Genomic DNA, 14547 nt, shown 5'->3' with positions numbered 1-14547 from the left:
TTACCATCGCACCAAAAAAATTAAGATACCTAGGAATAAACTTAACTAAGGAGGTAAAAGACCTATACTCAGAAAACTACAGGACACTGAAAAAAAGAGATAGAGGAAGATGTAAACACATAAAAGAACACACCATGTTCATGGATTGGTAGAATCAACATCATTAAAATGTCCATACTACCCAAAGCAATCTATAGGTTCAATGCACTGCCCATTAAAATACCAACAGCATATTTCACAGACCTAGAAAGAACTCTCCAAAAATTCATCTGGAATAAAAAAAAGAACCTGAATAACCACAGCAATCCTGAGAAAGAAGAACAAAGTAGGTGGGATCTCAATACCAGATTTCAAGCTGTATTATAAGGCCACTGTTCTCAAAACAGCCTGGTACTGGCACAAGAACAGACATATAGACCAATGGAATAGAATAGAGAACCCAGATATCGACCCAAACCACTATGCTCAGTTAATATTTGACAAAGGAGGCATGAACATACAATGGAGTCAAGACAGTCTCTTCAATAAATGGTGTTGGGAAAATTGGACAGATACATGCAAAAAAATGAAACTAGATCACCAACTTATGCCATACACAAAAATAAACTCAAAATGGATAAAGAGCTTAAACATAAGACGGGAAACCATAAAAACACTAGAGGAATCCACAGCAGAGAAATCTCAGACATATGCCGAAGCAATTTCTTCACCAATACCGCTCCTAGGGCAATGGAAGCTAAAGAGAAAATAAACAAATGGGACTACATCAAAATAAAAAGCTTTTGCACAGCAAAAGAAACCATCAACAAAACAACAAGAAAGCCCACTGTATGGGAGAACATGTTTGCAAATATTATCACTGATAAAGGTTTAATCTCCAACATCTACAGGGAACTTATACAACTTAATAAAAGGAAGATAAATGATCCAATAAAAAAATGGGCAACGAACCTAAATAGAATCTTTTCTAAAGAAGACAGAAGGAAGGCCAAGAGACACATGAAAACATGCTGAAAGTCACTAATTATCTGAGAGATGCAAATCAAAATGACAATGCGGTACCATCTCACACCTGTCAGAATAGCAATCATCAACAAATCAACAAACGACAAGTGCTGGCGAGGATGCGGAGAAAAAGGAACCCTCGTGCACTGCTGGTGGGAATGCAGACTGTTGCAGCCACTGTGGAGAACAGTATGGAGTTTCCTCAAAAAACTAAAAATGGAACTCCCATTTGACCCAGTAATCCCACTTCTAGGAATATATCCTAAGAAACTAGAAACACCGATCAGAAAGGATATATGCACCCCTATGTTCATAGCAGCACAATTCACCATAGCTAAGATTTGGAAATAGCCTAAATGCCCATCAGCAAATGAGTGGATTAGAAAACTATGGTACATCTACACAATGGAATACTATGCTGCTATAAAAAAGAAGGAATTCTTACCATTTGCAGCAGCATGGATGGACCTGGAGAGCATTATGTTAAGTGAAATAAACCAGGCAATGAAAGAAAAATATCACATGATCTCACTCATTTATGGATAATAAAGAAAAGCAGTAAAGCACAGAACAGACTGTCAAATTACAGCGAAATGCTAGGGAGTGTTGGGGATGCAGGGAAAGAGATCAACCAAAGGACTTGTATGCATGCATATAAGCATAACCAATGGACACAAGACACTGCGGGGGAGGGATGAGGGCATGCAACAAGGGGTAAGGGAGGATGGGATAAGGTCAATGGGGGGGGGAGAGATATATGTACTACTATATGTAATACTTTAAACAATAAAAAAATGCCCCCAAAAAATAAAATAAAAGACTGTTTTCCTGGTTGGAAAAAGAAAAAAAAAAGAAAAGAAAACAAGACCTACATATATACTGTCTATAAGAGACCTACCTCAGAATGAAAAACTGAAAGTAAGTGGGTAGAAAAAGATATTTCATGCAAATGGAAATGGGAAAAAAAGCTGGGGTAGCAATAACTATATCAGAAAAAATAGACTTTAAAACAAAGACTATAAGAGAGAAAGAATGATATTACATAATAAAAGGACCAATGCAAGAAGAGGATTATAACCCTTGTAAATATTTATGTACCCAACATAGAAGCACCTAAATACATAAGGCAAATCTTGATGGACATAAAGGAGAGAGTAACAGTAATAGAGTCATAGAAGTATATTTTAACACCCCGTTGACATCAATGAATAAATCTTTCAGGCAGAAAATCAACAAAAAAAACAGCAGTCTTAAAGGACACACTAGACCAAATAAATTCAATTGATCTTTTCAGAGTATTTCACCTCAAAGCTACAGAATATACATTGTTTCCAAGTGCACCTAGAACATTTTCTAGAATAGACCACATGTTAGGACACAAAATAAGTCTCAATAAATTTAAGAAGATTAAAATCATGTAAAGCATTTTCTCCTACCACAATGATATAAAACTAGAAGTCAATTACAAGAAAAAACTGAAAAACACACAAACACATGGAGGCTAAATAACATGTTACTAAACAATGAATGGGTTAACATTCATTTCTTTTTCAAAAGAAATAAAAAGGTATCTTGAGACAAATGGAAATGAAAAAGCAATAACCCAAAATCTGTGGAACCCAGCAACAGCAGTCCTAAGAGGGAAATTCATAGCATGACAGGCCAACCTCAAGAAATAAGAAAATTTACACCTATGGGAATGATATAACTTTACACCTAAAAGAACTAGAAAAGCAACAACAAACAAAGCCCAAAGTAAATATAAGAAAAAAATAGTAAAGATAAGAATGGAAATAAATTAAATAGAATCTAAAAAAATTACAAAAGAGCAATGAAAACAAGAGCTGGTTCTTTGAAAAGATAAACTAGATTAATAAACATTTAACCAGATTCATCAAGAAAAATAAAGAGAGGTCCCAAATAAATAAAATCATATATGAAAGAGAAGTAAAGCAAACACCACATAAATACAAAGGATTATAAGAAAATATTACAAATAATTATATGCCAACAAATTGGACAATCTGGAAGAAATGGATAAACTCCTAGAAACATACAATTTTCCAAAACTGAATCCAGAGTAAACAGAAAATCTAAACAGACCAATTACAACTAACAAAATCGAAGCAGTACTTAAAAAAGCTCCCAACAAACAAAAGTCTTATGGTACATATATACAATGAAATACTACCCAGTCATCAGAAAAGACATTTACAACAGCATGGATGGATCTTGAGAGTATCATTCTCTCACTCATATGTGGAATCCAATGAACAAAATGAACTGGTGAATAAAATAGATCCAAAAACATAGAAGCATAGAACAGACTGTGGAATATCAGGTGGAAGGGGGGGGGGGGTGAGTAGGTGGAAAGAGATCAACCAAAGAACTTGTATACATATATGAATAACCTATGGACACAGCCAATAAGGTGGTCAAGGCCTGGGGTAGGGGTTGGGGGCGGGCTAGAAGAGGTCAATGCAGGGGTGGAAGAAGGGGACATATGCAATACTTTCAACAATGAAGATATTTTTAAAAGATGTAAAATACATGTAGAATTAAAATAAGTGACAACAGCAGCATATGGGTTGGGAAGTTGGCAAATGCATTATCCAGGGTTAAAAAAAAGTATATAATTGTCCATGATTTGTATTATTTATCCAATAATAATATAAAATTTTATGATGGTGAAATGCTTATACATGTGCCAATGAAATGTGAAAGGAAAATCACATCAGATATGAAAACCTGACAGGGAAATGCTGATGTGCCTAGAGGAAAACGCGGAGGGATCATCACAAGGCTTTTTGGTTTTGGTTTCGGTTTTTAATACATTTTTATTGATTTCAGAAAGGAAGGGAGAGGAAGAGAGAGATGGAAACATCAATGATGAAAAAGAATCATTGATTGGTGGCCTCCCGCAGGCCCCCTACTGGGGATCAAGTCCGAAAGCGGGGCATGTGCCCTTGACTGGAATCGAACCCTAGACCTTTCAGTCTGCAAGCTGATGCTCTGTCCACTGAGCCAAACCAGCTAGGGCAAGGCTTTTTGTTTTTTAATGCACCTCTTAAAAAGATGTTTATATAAAAAGTTTTTATACTCTTTAAAATAAAACATGTATATGGGTATATTATAAATGTTTTAAATAGATTTAAATTTTTTAAATTGTATTTAGCTTCATTTAAATTAATGTTTTCTAAATGCTTAAGTATTCACAATATGTTGTTTCTTACAAATGCTCACATACACAATATGTACCATCTATTAAGAATACAGCAAAAACTATTTTTGACTTAAGATTTCTGGCTGAAGAATAAACTCACATGTCAATAACACTCATTAAATACCATAACGACGACCAGAAATATTAAAGAATAACCTTAAAATTAAAGATTAACCTGAAAGCAAAAACTGTGAGGAAGACGAAAATAGAAAGACAACTTTACATACGAACTCACCTCTTTCAAATGTTCTAAATCTGCTTCTCTTTCACCTGTTCCCTCTGAAGAAATCAGACACGGAGGAAGACTGGGACTGAAGGCCATGAGGTCCGTCTTGGGCGGCCCCTCCCCAGAGCACACCCTCTGCCGCCTCCGCTGTGAGTACAACAAGCTCCCCACCGCGCTGGAGCACACCAGCACGGGCTTCCCCCGCCCGCACCCGCCCTCGGTGGGAGGCGTCGAGCACCGCAGTGCCAGGTACAGGATCAGGGTGAGCACCAACAGGCTGGACACCGCGCAGATGGCGATGATCAGGTACACGTTCACATCCAACAGCGCCAACTTTGGGTCCGTGGCCCCCGCTGACATTCGCGACGAGGCCTTAGGCGCCTGGCCGCTGTCCACCAGCGACAGCAACACGGTGGCGGTGGCCACCAGTGCCGGCTCGCCATGGTCCTTCACCAGCACCAGCAGGCGCTGGCGCGGCAAGTCCGCCTCGTCCAGGGCGCGCGTCGTGCTGATCTCGCCCGTGTACAGCCCCACGCGGAACGGGCTGCGCGCACCACCCGCCGCCGGCAGCAGCTCATAGGACAGCCACGCGTTGTAGCCCGAGTCCGCGTCCACTGCGCGCACCTTCGCCACCACGTGGCCCGCGCCCACCGACCGCGACACCGACTCGCTCACAGCGCTGCCCCCAGCGCCCGCCCCAGGCGGCAGCAGCGCAGGCGCGTTGTCGTTCTCGTCCAGCACGAACACCTGCAGCGTCACGTTGCTGCCCAGAGGAGGCACGCCCGCGTCGCGCGCGCTCACCTGGAACTGCAGCAGCTCCAGCTCCTCGTGGTCCAGAGGCTGCAGCGCGTACACCTTGCCGCTCTCCGCGTGCACCGACACGTAGCTCGACAGCGCGCGCTCGCCCACCCGCCGCTCCACCAGCGAGTAGGACACCAGCGCGTTCTCCTGCGCGTCCACGTCCCGCGCGGACACCGTGAAGATGTGGCAGCCGGGCGGGTTGTTCTCCTTCACGAACACCGTGTACTCAGGCTGCGCGAACACCGGCGCGTTGTCGTTCACGTCGGCCACCTCCACGGACACGCTGGCTGTGGCCGACAGCGAAGGTGAGCCCTCATCCTTCGCGGTGACCACTACAGTATAGCCCGACACGCTCTCGCGGTCCAAAGCGCTGTCCAACACCAGCGAATAGTAATTCTTGAAGGTGGACACCAGCTTGAAGGGGACATGCGGTGTCAGGGTGCAGGTCACCTGTCCGTTAGTGCCAGAGTCACGGTCGGACACGCTGACCAAGGCAATGACGGTGCCCACCTGAGCATCCTCTGGCACCGGGAGTGACAGAGAAGTGATAGTAACTTCTGGAGCGTTATCATTTATGTCTAGTATTTCCACCAAAATGGTACAATGACCCGCCATGGGAATATTCCCCTGGTCAACTGCCTCAACCGATATTTCATAAAATTTCTCTTCTTCAAAATCCAGTTTACCTTTTGTCCTAATTTCTCCACTGTTGGGATTTATGATAAATGCATTCAATACTGCAGGCGACACAGGCCTTCTAAATGAGTAGATTATATCTCCATTTATACCATCATCCGGATCTGTGGCATTTAGCTTGAACACTAATGTTCCATTAAATGCGTTCTCTAAAACTTTCACCTTGTAAATGAATTTGTCAAATTCTGGGGCGTTGTCATTCACATCCAGAACTGTGATCAGCAGCTGAACTGTGCCGGTCAGCTCGGGTTTACCTCCATCAGTGGCTGTCAATAATAACCTATGTTCCTGAATTTCCTCTCTGTCCAATGATTTCCTCAACACAAGTGATAACGAAGACGTTTGTTCACGGTTATGTTTTGTGTCCAAAGCGAAATAATCGCTGGGATCAATTCGGTAGGTCAAAGCGGAGTTTGCTCCAACATCTGCATCGGAAGCGCCATCTAGTGGAAAGCGAGTTTCCGGAGGTCTAGATTCTGCAATGATTATTCTTTTCTTATTTTCAGGAAACACGGGCGGATTGTCGTTAATGTCCTTCACCTCCACCTCCACATGGAAAACCTGCGGCGGCCTCTCCACGATCACCTCCAGGTGGATGCTGCACTCCAGGCTCCGCCCGCACAGCTCCTCGCGGTCGATCCGAGAATTCACAAACAAAATGCCATTCTGCAGATTTACCTCCAGGAGGTCCCCGCGGCCTTTGGACGCCACCCGGAACAGGCGGGGCACCAGCTCCGTCAGCTCCAGCCCCAGGTCCTGCGCGATGCGGCCCACGAAGGTGCCGTGCTTGGCCTCCTCGGGGACCGAGTAGTGGACCTGGCCGCTTCCTGTCTTCCAGCATGCGAGGAGCAAAAGCGAGAACAGCAAACGTCGGGTTCCTGGGCCTCCTCGCCGGGACAACAGCATGGTACAAAAGGCTTCAGAAATATCTGAAGTAGATAGAATACCTTACCTCAAACTGACTCTCAAGGTCCAATTTTACGGCCTTCTATCGTGGGAGAATTCGCTAGAGGTTTTCCACTATATGCCAAATTACCTGCAGGAGGAAGAAGCGGAGGCACGCTCTTAGAGGAAACGTTCTCAGTGAAGAGCGACACCATGCGCATGAATGTGTAAGTGTAAAATGATTCTGTCTTCATATTTTCCATTTTGGTAGGGTGTTTTGTTTTTTGTTTTTGTTTTGACGTTTTGTGACTTTTTCACTGCAGATAGGTAACTGCTTTTCTTTCCAAAAGCAGTAAATCACTGTATTCTGCTCAGCATTGGTTGTTCATTGAAAAATGGTTGATGAGTTCCTTTTTTCGTAAGTATATTTTTGCATGTGTAAAAACTTCCATGCAGAATTTTAAGAGGGGGAATATTGTGCATTGACTTTTGATAATCAGCCTCTACTTCTGTAAAGCTTTGTAGGTTTTGGTTAGAATGTCCTTTTCCTGTAATATTTTTTAAGATCTACTCAACACTACAGCCATGGACTCCAAATGGAAATATAACCAATCCCATAATAAAACGTATGTACATGGAAAATAATCATAAGTAATAAGCTGGATTTTAAATAAATACATCATGTTTATAAATTATCCCAAATATGACTGTGAAATGTGGTTAAAATATTTTTATTTTAAGTGAGTGTCCAGTGTGTGTAGGAGTTTACATGTGAATGTGTATGTGTGCATAAACACAACATTTTAAGCCATTTAGATATAACACTGCTTTAAAGTTCTGGATTCTCTTTGTATAAAACATGCCAATAACTAGCATGCCAAGAACTATGTATATGGCGGAATATAAATTACTTATCAATAGGTTAAACTTCCCTTCCCCATCTTACACCATCACTGGGAAAAATCTTACTATCATTTAAATTGACTGATTTTCCAAGCAACAACAGGTTGACACAGATGTTAACAAAAGGAAGAGAGGAAGAGAATATTACTTTAACCTATTTCTATAACTATCTTTACCAGGCCCCAAGTTCCAAACCAAATAGTGCTATGAAAGATATGGAATAGCTCCAATAATTCTCTTGCCTGTTCTATGCAAACTGCAGGAAATAATAGTTGAGATCATTTCTGTATTTTTGTTCCACTCTGAAAATTTGAGTAATGTATTTGGTATTCTCTTATCTTCATCTTTATCTTCCTCTCCTGCTCCATGACTTTTATTAACATAGCTTTATTGTTTTAAGATTTTTTTATTGAGTTTTAGAGAGAGAGGAAAGGAGAGGGAGAAACATCAATCGGTTGTCACCTGGATGCCCCCTACCGGGGATCGACCCAGCAACCAGGGCATGTGCCATGACTAGGAATTGAACCAGCAAGCTTTTGGGTACGTGAGATTATGCCCAATCAACTGAGCCACACTGGCCAGGGAAACATAGCTTTTCTCTTACAGTGAGAATAACCCCTTGATTCTTTCTAATTGTTCTTGTTTATCAGGCCCTAACTTGTCTCACTTACCTTTCTACCTAATCTAGACTGCATAGTCAATCATTTAAAACATACCCTTCCAGACACTCACCTACTTATACTATTACACCTCTAATATTTTCTTTTTTATTTCATTCGTTTACTTTATCCTTTAGATAATAAATGAAACAGTAAAACTACATGTAGAATTAAAAAACACATTAATTATTAAGCCCAATGTCCATTCCTAGTATTTCCTTTTCTGTATATTTTTAACATACCAATAAAATGATTTGTTAATATCAGTTACATTAAATTAATAGCAATATAATTTTGAGTCCGTGTTTTTTGTTTGTATAAGATAAATACAAATTATTTAATCAACTCTAATATTTTCTTTAGCTTCCAGCACACAGCCTAACTACCCATTTTCTCCATTCCTCCTATCGAGCTTCTCAGTATAAAATAGTCATTTAATTATGAGACTTTATTCTCTATAGGTTTACTCTCACTTTTATTTCAATTGGGCCCTCAGATGAATGCATAATTAACTGCTCCCAGATGCCTACAAAGATTCCTCCATATTCTTTTCCCTCTTGTCTCAAATTCTCAACCTCATTCCCACCAACTGGTTCTCAGATGATTTATCCAAAGTAATAAGTCATCAATATGAACTCAATGTCTCTCTTCTTATATCAACATTTTCTTTATAGACTCTATTTTCATTCCCTACTAAGAAATGATAGACCAACCCTACATTCTTAGAATTATTCTTTATTCTATTATCCTTCATATTTTTCACCTTTATCTTCATTCTATTTCTGACCGTCTCATCCTCAGTATCTTTTTCTTTACTTGCTCCTTCCCCTCACACCACAAAAACACTCAAATGTCTTTAACTAATGGGGGTGGAGGGAGCCTGTTCTTTTTTTTCTCCTCTTTATCTCTGACTTCTAACATTTACTTGACATATTGCACTTTGAGTTTTATTTCTGTTGTCAACTGCCTAATTATGATCTTAAGCCTACTATAGTAGTGATGGCCCTTAAAAAGATAAGCCCACATCTTAATCCCTGGAACCTGTGAATATTACTTTATATATTTAAAAATGTGATTAAGTTAAGGATCTTGAGAGGAGGCACTTAACCTAGATTATACAGATGGACCCTAAAGTGCAACTAGATGTATCTTTATTTAAAAAAAACATGTGGAGGAGGAGAAGAGAAGGGACTGTGACCACAGAGGCAGAGACTAGAGTGGTGTGGCCACAAACCAAGCAACTCTGACATTCATCAGAAGCTGTGAGAGACCAGATTCTCCCTTTGAGCTCCAAGAGTGGGTACAGCTCTGCCAACACTTTGATTTTGAATCTCTGGCCCCCAAAACCATGGGAAAATAAGTTGTCATCTTAAGCCACCCAGTTTTTGATAATTTGCTATAGCAGCCACACGAACTTACCTTCCCACCTAAATTCTTTACTTGGATATATTTCTTTTCATTTTTTCATCTCTCTTTGGTGATTTTATTCTTGTGTGGGTGTATTTTCCCCTAAGGAATGACTCACAAAACTATATCTATAATCTCCCCTGAGTTCCAGATCCATATTTCCAATCACAATGGTATTCTCCTAGAAACTCAAGAGTACTACTTTCTTAAATGTTCCTCCCCAGTCCCTAGCTTCACAAACACACGCAAACTGTTTTTCCAACTTAATTCTGCACCTTGGTTAAGGCAATCTCATCCTCCCAGGTGATGAAACTTAAAAAAGCTAGTGTCATATACTTTTGTATTTCTCTTATCATTGTAGTCAATCAGTCATTATCTGGCTGATTCTACTTTGCCAATGTTTCCTTTCACGTGTTTTTCTCAATCCATTTTGACTGTCTAATTTAAGTCTTCATTACTTGATACATAAAGTATTATAAAAGATTCTTTACTAGCTTTCCTTCCTTCAGAATCTCCCCTGCTCCAATCCTTCAAGTACACATTCACTAGAGCAAACTCTGCTCATTTATCCATACTTATCTCTCCGTCTGTAACACTTTCCTGTTAAAATGTTACCTATCCTTCAGGTACTCTTCAATAAAACATTACCTAATCTCTGGAGCCCATCCCAACTTCTACAATGGAGAGAATCACCCAAGCAGTTTAGCAAAAGTTCTGGAAAATAAGTGTTCTTATATTTTATTGAATTAAAATGTCATTAAGTATAAGATACACTATTATGTATGTGCTACCAAAAAATAAAAATAGCTAGGTAAATTATTATAAACCATCAATTATAAAATGCATCCTGATTTGGGTGGTTATTATAATATTTTAAATATGAAATTACTTTTATATATATATATGTATACACACACACACACACACACACACACACACACACACAGGATGTCCCAAAAAATGTATACATGCTTTGAATAATTATAAAGACAGTGTTTATTAAAATGCATTTCACTTTCAAAATGTAATAGAATCTGCAAACAATTGTGTATACATTTTTTGGGATACTATATAATTGTGTGTGTGTGTGTGTGTGTGTGTGTGTGTGTGTGTGTTTTGTTAATCCTCACCTGAGGATATTTTTCCATTGATTTTAGATAGAGTGTAAGGGAGGGAGGGACCGAGTGGGGAGGAGAGAGAGAGAGAGAGAGAGAGAGAGAGAGAGAACCGATGTGAGGGACATGTTAATTGGTTGCCTCCCTCACATGCCCAGATCAGGGCCAGATCAAACCTGCAACCCAGGTACATGACCAAGAATCAAACTCCAGACATTTCCCTGAACAGGCCAATGCTCTGACCATTAAGCACACCAGCCAGGGTGACTTTATTATATTTTATATAATAAAAGGGTAATATGCAAATTGACCCTAATGGCAGAATGACCGCTGGACCAGTCACTATGAGGCGCACTGACCCCCTCTTGGTCCCTTTCCCCGGCCAACAGGCTCCTATCACCTGATGGCCATCTGGTCCCTTCCCCCCACTGATCACCCGATGGCAAGCGGGAACCCGGGGTGGCTGCCGGCAGCTGGGGAAGATGGCCCTGATCGAAGGCCAGGCCTACCTGCGCAGGGCCTCTAGTATTTTGTATAAATAAAAATAGTATGATAGCCAAAAAAGAAAAAAGAAAGCACTTCGTTTGAACAATAACAAAAAAAGTCATCTTAGAATTAATAACACATAATTATTATTTATATACTACCTGAAATAGGAGTGTATTGAAATTAGAATAGTGATCAAGGAGACTGTTTTCTAAGCCTCTGCACATAAAAAACCAGTAAAGGAATCCAGTTAATGATATCTAGAAACTCTTTATTAATCTTGTAAATTTTCTGTAATCATGAAATTAAGCCCAAATTAAAAATTAATGTTAATGCCCTAACCAGTTTGGCTCAGTAGATAAGAGTGTCGGCCCACAGACCAAAGGGTTTTGGGTTTGATTCTGATCAAGGGCATGTACCTCGGTTGAAGGCTCAATCCCTGGCCCTGGTAGGGGCACGTGCAAAAGGCAACCAATCCATGTGGCTCTCTCACATCCATGTTTCTCTGTGTCTCTCCCCATCCCTTCCATTCTCTCTAAAAAATCAATGGAAAAATATCCTCAGGTGAGGATTAACAACAACAACAACAAAAATTGAATGTAAGAGTTATCAAACACCTAGACAGTTTTACTGTAGTGTACTAAATTTTCAAGGCTAATCATTCATAGATAATTTAAAAATAATAGAACTAGAATTTTTTAGAACCTGAAATTTTTAACGTGTGGTGATCAGTGGTGTCCCATTTATTTATATGACTCATTCGTCAATACATGAAAAAATGGGCAAACACATGAAAGATCAAAGGACTAAGAAGGATCATACCACATAAGAGGAGATACAAAGGATGAAAATGGGGGGGGGGGGAGGAAAAGAGGATGTATTTATACCCTACCAAAAAGTTCTTAAAAGAAACAAACATATATCAATGACTTACTTCACTGGAAGAATTTAAATAATCCTCGGACCGCGGAAGGCTGGGACTAAAGGCCATGAGATCCGTCTTGGGCGCCCCCTCCCCAGAGCAACCCTCTGCCGCCACTGTTGTGAGACCAGCTCCCCACCGCGCTGGAGCACACCAGCACGGGCTTCCCCGGCCCACACGCGCCCTCCGTGGGCGGCGCCGAGCACCGCAGAGCCGTGTACAGAATCAGCGTGAGCACCAACAGGCTGGACACCGCACAGATGGCGATGATCAGGTACACGTTCACATACAACAGCGCCACCTTTGGGCTCGTGACCCCCGCCGACATACTCGAGAAGGCCTTCTGGGTCTGGCCATTGTCCACCAGCGACAGCAGCACGGTGGCGGAGGCCATAAGCGCCGGCTCGCCATGGTCCTTCACCAGCACCAGCAGGCGCTGGCGCGGCAAGTCCGCCTCGTCCAGGGCGCGCGTCGTGCTGATCTCGCCCGTGTACAGCCCCACGCGAAACGGGCTGCGACTACTCTCTGCCGCCGGCAGCCGCTCATAAGAGAGCCACGCGTTGTAGCCCGAGTCCCCGTCCACTGCGCGCACCTTCGCCACCACGTGGCCCGCGCCCACCGACCGAGATACCGACTCCACGCCGCCCGCCCCAGGCGACAGCAGCGCAGGCGCGTTGTCGTTCTCGTCCAGCACGAACACCTGCAGCGTCACGTTGCTGCCCAGAGGAGGCACGCCCGCGTCGCGCGCGCTCACCTGGAACTGCAGCAGCTCCAGCTCCTCGTGGTCCAGAGGCTGCAGCGAGTACACCTTGCCGCTCTCCGCGTGCACCGACACGTAGCTCGACAGCGCGCGCTCGCCCACCCGCCGCTCCACCAGCGAGTAGGACACCAGCGCGTTCTCCTGCGCGTCCACGTCCCGCGCGGACACCGTGAAGATGTGGCAGCCGGGCGGGTTGTTCTCCTTCACGAACACCGTGTGCTCGGGCTGCGCGAACAGGGGCGCGTTGTCGTTCACGTCGGCCACCTCCACGGACACGCTGGCTGTGGCCGACAGCGAAGGCGAGCCCCCGTCCCGCGCTGTCACCACCAACTCGTAGTGTGACACCTTCTCGCGGTCCAGGGAGCTGTCCAGCACCAGAGAGTAGTAATTCTTGAAGGTGGACACCAGCTTGAAGGGAACGTGGCGTGTTGGTGAGCAGGTCACCTGTCCGTTGGTACCAGAGTCTGGGTCAGACACGCTGATCACGGCGATGACGGTGCCCACCTCCGCATCCTCAGGAACCTGGAGTGACCGCGAAGTGAACATTACCTTGGGCGTATTGTCATTCATGTCTACACCTTCTACCAGGACCGTGCAGTGACCTGCCACTGAAGGAATCCCTTTATCAACGGCGTTAACATAAATTTCATATTCTCTTCAAAGTCCAATTTCCCCAAAATTCTGATTTCTCCTGTTTCTGGATTTCTTGATAACATACATTTCTCACTCGCTGGCAAAATCATTCTGATTCCACAGGAAATTTCTCTATTCAGTCCTTCGTCTGGATCAGAAGCATTCCGCAGGACACGATCACTTCCAGATGGATGCTGCACTCCCGCTCCGCCCACACAGCTCCTCGCGGTCGATCTGAGAATTCACAAACAAAATGCCATTCTGCAGATTTACCTCCAGAAGGTCCCCGCGGCCTTTGGACGCCACCCGGAACAGACGTGGCACCAGCTCCAGCCCCAGGTCCTGCGCGATGCGGCCCACGAAAGTGCCGTGCTTGGCCTCTGTCTGCTCCCCGCCTTTCAGGCTACAAGGAGCAGAAGTGAAAGCAGCAGACGCAGGGCTCCTGGGCCCCCTGGCCAGGTAAACACCATTGCAGATAAGGAGACCTCAATGTTAGGAATGTCAGTGTTAAGGGAATACTCCTCAGGAACCTTTATGAGCAGTCTCCCTTTGCTGTAAGTAGAGTTAGTCAGTTTTCCCCAGAATTCCGGTTGATAATGGAGTCGATCCTATTCTGTGAATGGTTGGAATCTGGACTCGGAGACCAAGTTTCCCCTTTTCACCTTTTGAGCGTACAGCGACATCATGTGACTATGTGTGTACAAGAAAGATCCGAGGTTCTTTTTTGTTTAACCACTTCCCAGGTTACTTTCAGTTGTTTGGACTTTGGGATATTTTCATGGATCATTTGTAAATACTTTTTAAAAATATATGATATTAGAGACAA

At 42.8% G+C, this 14547-nt stretch overlaps 2 protein-coding genes across 11 annotated transcripts in view; both read right to left on the bottom strand.

Moving 5' to 3' along the window:
• The window catches only part of LOC307099907 (protocadherin alpha-C2), a gene marked incomplete at its 5' end in the record, with an annotated part of 168528 nt that overhangs the window by 83386 nt on the left and 70595 nt on the right, over positions 1–14547 (bottom strand). The window contains one exon of one of the 10 annotated variants that reach the window (XM_079772009.1): positions 4464–6767. The exons of 7 other annotated variants lie outside the window; for them this stretch is intronic. In XM_079772009.1, coding sequence (XP_079628135.1) covers positions 4464–6767 — 2304 coding nt within the window. Of the gene's footprint in view, positions 1–4463; positions 6858–14547 lie in introns of those variants that run through there. 2 more of the 10 variants (XM_079772003.1, XM_079772002.1) reach the window with 2 other exon arrangements.
• LOC307100268 (protocadherin alpha-12-like) lies at positions 12329–14404 on the bottom strand (the record flags this gene model as incomplete). The annotated part of the gene is given in 6 exon segments (XM_079772652.1): positions 12329–12434; positions 12436–13744; positions 13747–13793; positions 13895–13925; positions 13928–14124; positions 14397–14404. Coding segments are annotated over 6 exon segments (1698 nt in total).

The sequence above is a fragment of the Cnephaeus nilssonii genome (assembly GCF_951640355.1).
Source record: "Cnephaeus nilssonii genome assembly, chromosome: 5".
NCBI classification, from domain to species: Eukaryota; Metazoa; Chordata; class Mammalia; order Chiroptera; family Vespertilionidae; genus Cnephaeus; species Cnephaeus nilssonii.
The sequence above is the reverse complement of the archived record's forward strand: the minus strand, read 5'-3'. Positions and strand labels throughout refer to the sequence as shown.